General features: G+C 46.8%; 1 protein-coding gene across 1 annotated transcript; it reads left to right on the top strand.

The window, feature by feature from the left end:
• Nucleotides 1-7,020: 7,020 nt before the first annotated feature.
• LOC310824327 (discoidin, CUB and LCCL domain-containing protein 2-like) lies at nt 7,021-9,042 on the top strand (the record flags this gene model as incomplete). The annotated part of the gene is made up of 3 exons (XM_083697581.1): nt 7,021-7,321; nt 8,349-8,573; nt 8,905-9,042. Coding segments are annotated over exons 1-3 (466 nt in total), but the record flags the coding sequence as incomplete, so codon positions are not given.
• Between the last annotated feature and the right edge of the window lie 712 nt (nt 9,043-9,754).

The following is a 9,754-nucleotide window of genomic DNA, read 5'->3' as shown; positions in this document are numbered from 1 at the left end:
TTATGATGTGGTCTGGATTATGATTACAAGTCTCTCCAGATCTCTTCAGATCAGGGGAGGCTGGTGGAGGTAGACATCGGAGGACGGGCTCATTGTAATGCATGGAACGGAATAAGGAATGGTATCAAACACGTGTGTCTTACCTCCATCTGCTTCCATTGCTCCAGAAGAGCATGAACAAAAAAAAGGAAATAAAAAGAAAAGTAATTCTTCCTTCTTCTAGCATTGTGACTGCCTATGGCCCCTGGTCCTAGCATAGATTACTTTATTTTATGATGACTGATCGATAGATGATTCACTTACTTAAACAAATGTATTTGTTGTAAGTCGCTTTGGATAAAGGCGTCTGCTAAACGCCATCAATGTAAATGTAATGAACCATGATGTGAGTGAGGACTGTATATGTGTGTGTGTGTGTGTGTGTGTGTGTGTGTGTGTATGTGTGTGTGTGTGTGTGTGTGTGTGTATGTGTGTGTGTGTGTGTGTGTGTGTGTGTGTCTGTGTGGCCTGGAAGAAGAGTTTGGGAAGATGGTCTGATCTCTCATCGCCTTGACTTCCCACCTCTTCTCTATTTGTTGTTGCCTAACTCAACTATTTATAAAACCATGTCTCCTCTGTAGTGAGCACACATGAACCTCTCTCCAAAATAAACCCCCTAAAATATGCATAGATCGCTTACCTATACATACACAAACATATAGATTTCATATACATACATGTCACAATGGTGGCTGTATGAGGTGACATGGACATCAGGTGTAGTATTTTATACAGGGTGGGTGAGAAAATAAAGCGTAAGTCTGACCTCAACTCCCATGCAGCAAAGACCAACCTTCGAAACCCTGAAGAAGGCAGCTTGCTGCCGAAACATTGGTTTAATAAATAATTAGCATCGGAGCGATATGGTGATTGAACGTAACAACGAAGGATGGTTGTGTGTGAAGTAGAGTGTTCTAGAGCAGTTCTCAACCATGTCAAAAAATGTGGTGACTTTGAAACTCGAAACATGACATATCCGCTCTCACGTAGACAACGTAAATCTCAGTCCTGTCAAACGCTTCACCTCCGTTTCGACCCCCACCCACCCTGCCCCCCTCACCTCCATAGCAACCTCCTGGAGTGTGTGTTTAGGCTGCTCAGTTACTACTAAAAGTACAGACAGCAAAAGGAGACGTATGGCTAACAGGACATAGGGAAGGCAGTGGGACATGAGACCCTTGAACAAATACTAGTTCCATACCCCTTGTCCACACAGCCCTGATTCTAGTGTACAGTATGTCTACACAATGTTGGCGTGTGTATGTCTGTCTCATATACAGTTGGTGTGTTTTTCCATTTCTGTCCATGCGTGATTGCATTATGTGTGTTTGTCCGTGGAGTGGTGTGCATATGTGTGTGTGTGTCTGTGTGTGTGTATGTGTGTGTGTGTGTGTGTGTGTGTGTGGGGGGGGGTAATTAGCATTCTTCATTTGCAGTGTGTGCGTGTGCGTGTGTCTGTGTGTGTCAATGGGCTCTTTGTCCTGTTGTTATGCTGAGGGTGTTCCCTGCTGCAGGTGGGAGCCTAGCTGAGGTAGAATAGCACCCCTCATTTCCAGTCACCCCTGATTTGGAGGATCTGCTGCTTGTTATTCAGAAAAACTCCCAAAAGTCTCCCAATGTCCCCGGCCATGCAGGGGCTCCAAGGCAACAGACAAACATTTGAGTAATGTATCTGATTAGTGGTTTGTATGTCCTCCATATGTAGTGTGTGTGTGTGTGAGTGTGTGTGTGTGTGTGTGTGTGTGTGTGCGTGTGTGTGTGTGTGCGTGTGCGTGCGTGCATCCGTTCATGTGTGTGTTCGTTCATGTGTGTGTTCGTTCATGTGTGTGTGTGCCCCAAACATCCCAGTGGAGGCAAGCAGTCCAGACAAATGCTGTGGTTAATGGTCGGAAAGCAGTGGACCACCGGCCACGGTCAGCCATTAGACCATGGGTGGCTTCAGTGAGCCTGATTCAGCAAGGAATAGCTGTTTATTTATGGAACAAAAAATGGAACACAGCTAGATATATCACACAGACACACACACAACCGCCAGAGACCCCCACCACAACCGTCTCGCTGTACCTCTAAACTCCCTGCTCACACACTGTGATGGGGTGGTCTGAAGAGATGCACGCACGCACGCACGCACGCACGCACGCACGCACGCACGCACGCACGCACGCACGCACGCACACACATACACAGGTTCACCTCTGTGTTAACCACAGAGTCATTGATGTTTATGGGGACCTGGTCAGTGTGTGATACCAATCCTCATTCCATTCCATATATTGCTATCCACCACCACCCCTACTGTACTGTACAGATAGTAAGGGCCTACGTGCTCAGACTCATGACTCTAAGACCTTACCAGAGAGGACCTGGGAGAGTCTGGAGGAATCGCTGAAAGTGCAAAAGGAGAAAAGGGGTTTGTTTTTCAAGAGTCAATGTTCTGGACCAGACATCTGTTACGTTTATACATTTGTACTGCATGTTCATCTCCACAGTTCTGCCACCTGAGCCACTAAGCCAGTCTAACATACATGCATGCACGCACGCGCACACACACACACACACACACACACACACACACACACACACACACACACACACACACACACACACACACACACGTCATAGATATGATCCTAAATGGTGGAGAACACAAGGTTTCTCTGAACTAGACTACCACAGACACCCACACACACACACACACACACACAAGTCATAGATATGATCCTAAATGGTGGAGAACACAAGGTTTCTCTGAACTAGACTACCACAGACACCCACACACACACACACACACACACACACAGGTCATAGATATGATCCTAAATGGTGGAGAACACGCTCCGAGGTTTCTCTGAACTACCTAGACTACCATTCTCCACAGACTTCGGTATGTGTGAAGAGAGGTCGAGGGGTCGAGGGGTCTAGCCCTCTGGCTTTCTCTCTCTTCCCCGAAAAGCCTGGGTCTTGAATCCAAGAGTGTACAGTACCTTTGCAGTGCAACAGTAGTCTCACCCCTTACACTCTCCCCGTGCCACATCTCTCAACAGAGCTCTTTAACGAGGTTGTGCTTGGCAGAGCGGGTGAGGCATGACCAGTCAGGAGGGCGATGGGTGAGGGTTTCACTCTGTTCATTCAAATCAAAGACGATGACATCACCAGACAGACAGAACGAGCGACTCCTGCTTTTAAAAGGATGAAATGTTGTAACGAGACAACAGCAGTCTCTGTCCCTTTGTCTGTCTGTCAGTCAGTCTCTCTCTGTATCAGGGGAGGCTGGTGGAGGGAGAAATCGGAGGACAGGCTTGTTGTAATGCGTGGAATGGAATGGGAATGGTATCAAACATGTGTGCCATGTATATTGCTCTGGATGCATCCAGATTACCTACCCTTCTCTCCGGTGTAAGAACTTGCTTTCGAGAGCACAACACATGCAGAATCGGATCACACACTGTCTCTCCATGCCCCCCCCCCTCTCTCTCTCTCTCACTCTCTCTCTCTCTCTCTCTCTCTCCCTAACTCTCTCTCTTCCTCTCTCTCTCTCCCTAACTATCTCTCTCTCTCTCTCTCTTCCTCTCTCTCTCTCTCCCCCCCCCTCTCTCTCCCTCCCCCCCCCTCTCTCTCTCTGTAAAGTGCACTATACTGACACCAGGCGGATGTGTCCAGTACACCAAGCTGAGATGATCAACAGGCACTTTTACGATAGCTAAGGTGTTACTGCTAACAGCATAGCTGCCCTATAGTGTTCTAACACCAAATGAAAGAATGGCCATATGACTATTAGAATGGACAGCATTCAGATGGATAAACATGGAACTCAAATTGAACAATAAAAGATGAATTTTATAACAATAGTGCAATGACAGACTTCTCTAAGAGCCTATTAGGGTGATAGTGTTGTGACCATCCAACCCCCTAAACTCCGGTCACTGTCAGAACCTTGACAGAATGCCCACTTTCCTCTTTACAGGTCAGAATGTTGGAATGTCTATGTATCACCAGCATTCCAGGTTGTGTGATGACCTTTTCAGAACATTCTGGTCAAGATCAGTCTATTGTCTGAGAATCCAAACATGTTCATGAAATTCATCTTACTGGCCAGAGAACAATGAGATATTCATGTAATTTACTACCTAGAAGCCACATGTGCTATCATTTCTGTCCAAGTCGACTGCCTGATCAGAGATTGCCCTTTGATCAAACATTTCAATTTCATGTACAGTAGATCAAATATCTGTCAATATTTTTTTTACTACTGCCTACACACGCGTACACACACAGACACACACACACACACACACGCACATGTACAGACACACTGTCTATGAGAGCTGTTCCATGGCTAATATTAACATCACTACATGGGCTCTGTTGTGTTTCTAATTCCATCTCCTATTAGCAAGCCAAGCCTGCAGCCCAGATGTTCAACCAATCAATCAAACAGTCAGACATATGTCTTCACAGTGATGTCATTAAACAGGGGGAACTGAAACTGAGACCTGAAAGCCTATCCCTATCAGCCATCTCCCTCCCTCCCTCCCTCCCTTCCTGTCGCCCTCAGGAACGTAACCGAGGGTCAGCGGTGGAGGTGTACAGTAAACTCTGCTTTTTTTATGGTTGTCCTTTGAAGTGTGAGGTACAGAGAAGCTTCGGTCTCCCTGTTGGTTCCTGTGTTGGTTCTTGTCTAGACACAGTGCTTCAATGACTGAGCTCTCTCTGTCTGTGTGCCTACATGGCTGTCCCAGTTTCCAGTTTACCCATCTGAGGAGCACTAAGGGGCAGAGAGACACACCGACACATCGATCGCCATCCGACCAACACTCAGAGTTCCAACTCTTGAAGTACAACTCTTGTTCCAACTCGAACTTGAAGTTCCATCGCTTTACGGCAGTCCGTTTTACACCAGGGCATTGTGTCCAGGGACTGTTTTCTGTTACAGTTTATACCATACAGTTGCTATGATTGCACAGCCTTGCTGTAAGAACAAAGTTTGTGTGATTACATTCCTCATTCCATTCCATGTATTACAATGAGTCCGTCCTCTGATTTCTACCTCCACTAGCCTCCCCTGGTGTATACTGTATGATAAACACAACTAATGCAAGGCTGTAGTTGTAGCAGGGATATTACAGTTGTCCTGTGTTAAACTACAAGTGCCAGTGCTTACTGTACTGTGGAAGACTGCATAGACCAAGAATGAGGAATAGTATCAAACACATGGCGGACAGGCTCATTGTAATGCATGGAATGGAATCTGGAATGTTTGATACCATTCCTCATTCCGTTCCATACATTACAATGAGCCCGTCCTCCGATTTCCACCTTCACCAGCCTCCACTGGCGTAGACTGAGTAGACCGTTTGTTTCTCCACAGGATTCCAAAGATGAATAACCTTTGCTGTAGCTCTTTGTATCCACTAGGTGGCACCCTTTAGTATGATTTTAGTCAAGACAGATAAACTCGATCTTCCACCAGGGGGCCTCAGTGTAAAAGGACACACACAAACTTATTTTCAGGTGACAGAGAGGTCAAGACTTTAGGGAGAAATGAAACACACCCTCATATTCTGAGAAAGACAGACAGAGAGAGAGAGAGAGAGAGTTTGTCATATTGGAATAGAATCATGGGAAACAAGCTGTTATTGAAATGATGTATTTGGTTAATGAGAGTCAGATGATGGGAAAGGGTTTTCCAACACAACGAAATGCATATACGTAGGTCAACAACAGAACTAAGTGTGGGGTCTGCCTTCAGTTAGAGAAGCTTGCAGTCCAGCTTAAGGTATGAAGTGGGAAGAAAATGTAGATGACTCGCCATGTTTCAAGGAATGTTATGGGACTGTCTAATGTGTAACCGCTGAAAGGCAAACCCAGCCTTTTCCCAAGGGGATCCACTGATAAGACCACTGCTACACACACATTACTGGAATTCCCCCAAATGTATGCATCAGGGAGAGAGAGAGAGAGGGGGGTGGGGGGTCCAAGCAACCAACAGATAGCTTTCCCTCATCCTCACTATAACTGAGTAACATAATATTCAATACTCAGTGAATTTTGGGCCGCTCCCCTACACACAACAGAAATCACACCCCAGTAGAAAACATCTGTCTGCATTCCAGTTCCTCTACAGGGGATAGAATCTGCACAGACACACACACACACACACACACACACACACACACACACACACACACACACACACACACACACACACACACACACACACACAAATGTTGACCCCTCCATCCAGAGAACTCTGAATCACTGGGCGCATTACTCACTGGCTAAAACACTGTTTGTTGCCACGGGTTACTAATGGTTACACAGTCAGTTGCATCACTTCCAAGCTGTCTTGTTCTTCACTGTTGTGCCAAATGTGCGTGTGTGTGCATGCGCCATAATAAATGTGTGATATGTGTCTATGCCTCAGAGGAATTAAACTAATGCACTGCTGAGACTTCCAACATCTGGAGTCTGGACTGATGCCAAAATGCACAAGGTCATTAATAAGAGATTATTACTGGCACACAATCTCATTCTTACAAATAATTTGCGCGCACACACACACACACACACACACACACACACACACACACACACACACACACACACACACACACACAGTGTACTGAGGTCTATAAATTATAGGTCATATTTAGCAGTTAATGCTGATAAAAAGCTACCCATCCGTCACATCTAGACAGAGAATTTATATATTGGGATTCCAGATATACCTTCCCTTATCTCTCCTGTTGCCTGATGTGCGAAGCGACAGGATTGGCAAATAGGTGTATCTAGTAGTTCAGAGGACAGGGTGGCAGGGCACAGGGGTGCCTAGCCTACAGGCTATGTTGTCGATTTGGAATTCAATATGTGTCGATTCAACGCCCCTTTCCATCAGACCACTTGGGGGACTAGGGATTCCGATTGCAGTGTGGGCGGAGGAGCGGAAGTGGAGGAAGTCGTTCCACAGATTGGATGTGTTGCTGCAGCAGCAGCTTTCAGTTGTGGAAGCGGAGCTGACCACCAAGTTGTCAAGAGAGCGAGGAAGTCGGACGCCGGTTGAGGAGAGAAGGAGTCATTTCTTTTAGGGGAGACGGGGTTTACAGAGTGGCGATTTAAGTAGCCTACCTGTCTGGACGGATGGTGTAAAGCGAACATTATGCATTCGGACTGCAGACTGCTATGGGCAGAGCGGTAATGGTGGGCAGGGGACCGATAGGGGCCAGGGTTTTCTTCCTGTCGATTCTCATCATCCTCACCGCGAGAAGCAGTCGAGCGCAGAAAGGTTGGTGCCATTCAACAGCTGCAACAGAGGGACACGAAGTCGTTACTTTGATTTAATTGTTGCAAACACACACACACACACACACACACACACACACACACACACACACACACTCTCTCTCTTCTGTGAAGTTGCGTTACTTTCTTACAATCGAGATTATTATGCTGCGCTGCAGAGAGTAGACGCTACAAAGTGGCTACGGGACTGGGATCGTTTTCCTACTTGCTAAAGCCTACCTTACATGGATCGGTTGCTTCGTTCCCCCCATCCGAAATATGTAGTCAATAATATTATGTTTCCGGGACAATAGCCCGCAAACAAGTTCTGGTAGTCGAGATATTGAAACAGTGCGAGTTTGACACATTCAGTTTCATTGTTTCGCTGTTAGACTCATTTATGAGGGAAAGTTGAGTTAGTTTGGACAGGGTTTCAGGTGGTCATGAGAAAGCGATAACACCATTTGGCCAAATTGTAACCGAGGGGGGAGGGGCCGATGTTTAGGGGATGTGGTGGTAAACAGCTACCCCATGTTCCCGTTATCCTGTTTTATGTCACTGATTTGTTTTTTGATAGGAGTTGTGGGCACTTTAAGAGACACGTTTACCATACCTGTGTTATGGGAACATTTAAGCAAGTAGTTGTTAAGTGTTGCTGTAAAAAGAAATCTCGTTTTGTATTCTACATTAGCCGAGAGCAGCTTTCTTCGTCGCCCCACTGGGCGCCCCACTGTTGTGTTTTTGTCCAGTTTGTCTGGACAACGTCCAAACAGCGTCAGTTGCGTAACACCAGCCGACAAGGGATCCATTTGCGCCATAACGTGACTGTCCAGTGTTATCAGTCTGACCTGCTCAAGTTAGCCTACAGCAATGTATAACTATATCTGGTGTTGGTCTACGTCCTTCAGTGTTCTCCAAACTGGGAGCCAGTTATAGCTTTGGACTTTTCCAATGTTTCCAGTTAGGACACCCCCCCCACACACACACACTATGTATATTTTCCATTCACTCATTGTTTGTCCCTGCTGCAGGTGATGGCTGTGGCCCCAGTGTGTTGGGCCCCAGCAGTGGGACCCTGTCATCGCTGGACTACCCTGGGTCCTACCCCAACCACACGGTGTGTGAGTGGGAGATCAGCGTAGCCCAGGACAGGCGGCTTCACTTCCGCTTTGCTGACCTGGACATAGAGGATAACAACTGCCAGGTCAACTACCTCAGGATCTACGATGGCATCGGACCGCAGAGGAGCGAGATCGGTGAGGGAGGGAGAGACAGAGAGAGAGAGAGAGAATTAATGAACATCATAAAATGTTTAACACCAATATCAGTTTAACACCAGTATAATAACCAGCACTACCTGATACAGAGGGATCTTCAGACCTAACAGCAACAACCATTATATCTCAGTGCAAGATGATCAAGGAAATGGGACTTCTTCTTCAACTGACCCAACCTTCTTCCTCCTTACCCCTGTCTCTGTACCTCCCCACCTCTTTCCCTGTCTTCCTCTCTCTCTCTCTCTCTCTCTCTCTCTCTCTCTCTCTCTGCCGTCCCCCTTCTTTGGTTCTGTAACCCCCGCTTCTGTAGTGAAGTTCTGTGGTCTGGGTCTGAAGGTTCCTGAGCTGATCCAGTCCAAGGGGAACCAGGTCACGGTCCAGTTCATGAGTGGAACCCACCGCACCGGGCGAGGCTTCTTCCTGTCCTACTCCACCACAGAACACCCAGGTACGCTTCAAGGGTCAGGGGTAACACTTCCTGTGGGCGGGATCACATGTGGCAGAATTTGTGTGTAGGCAGATCTGTGTGTGTGATTTATGGCATTCAGCAGATGCTTTTATCCAAAGCGACTTACAACAAATACATTTGTCTAAGTAAGTGGATTCACTCATCCATCAGTCATCATAAGAAAAAGTAATCTATGCTAGGACCAGGGGCTATTAGCAGTTACAATGCTAGAAGAAGGAATAATTACTTCATTATTATTATTATTTTCATTAATTTATTTACAATAGAGAACCTTGTACAGGGGGGTAGTGGGGATGAAAGAGGTCTTTAGGAGGGACAGTTAAGATGTAGCCTGAAGGGATTGGTCTTCAATCTACGGTAGAAGATGGGTAGTGACTCTGCAGTCCTGACAGCAGTGGGAAGCTCGTTCCACCAGCAGGGCGCCGGGACAGTGAAAAGCCGTGACCGAGTAGCGCAACTGCTGCATCCACATAGAGGCGGCGGTGCCAGGCGGCCAGCCGAGGTGGAAGAGCGGAGTGATCGGGCAGGGGTTTGGGGGCTGACCATTGCTTGCAAGTATGTGCGCGTGTGTGTGTGCGCGTGTGTGTGCGTGCGTGTGTGTGTGTGTTGTCATGTTACTGCAGCCTGGGTCAAAACCCTCAGGTCTCCCCATAGATGTGTCAGAGAATGGGTTGACATTATTTGTAGATTA

This window comes from Argentina silus (assembly GCF_951799395.1).
Source record: "Argentina silus genome assembly, contig: scaffold_852, whole genome shotgun sequence".
Classification (NCBI taxonomy): Eukaryota; Metazoa; Chordata; class Actinopteri; order Argentiniformes; family Argentinidae; genus Argentina; species Argentina silus.
Note: the sequence above shows the minus strand (reverse complement) of the source record. Positions and strands in the feature narration are given on the sequence as shown.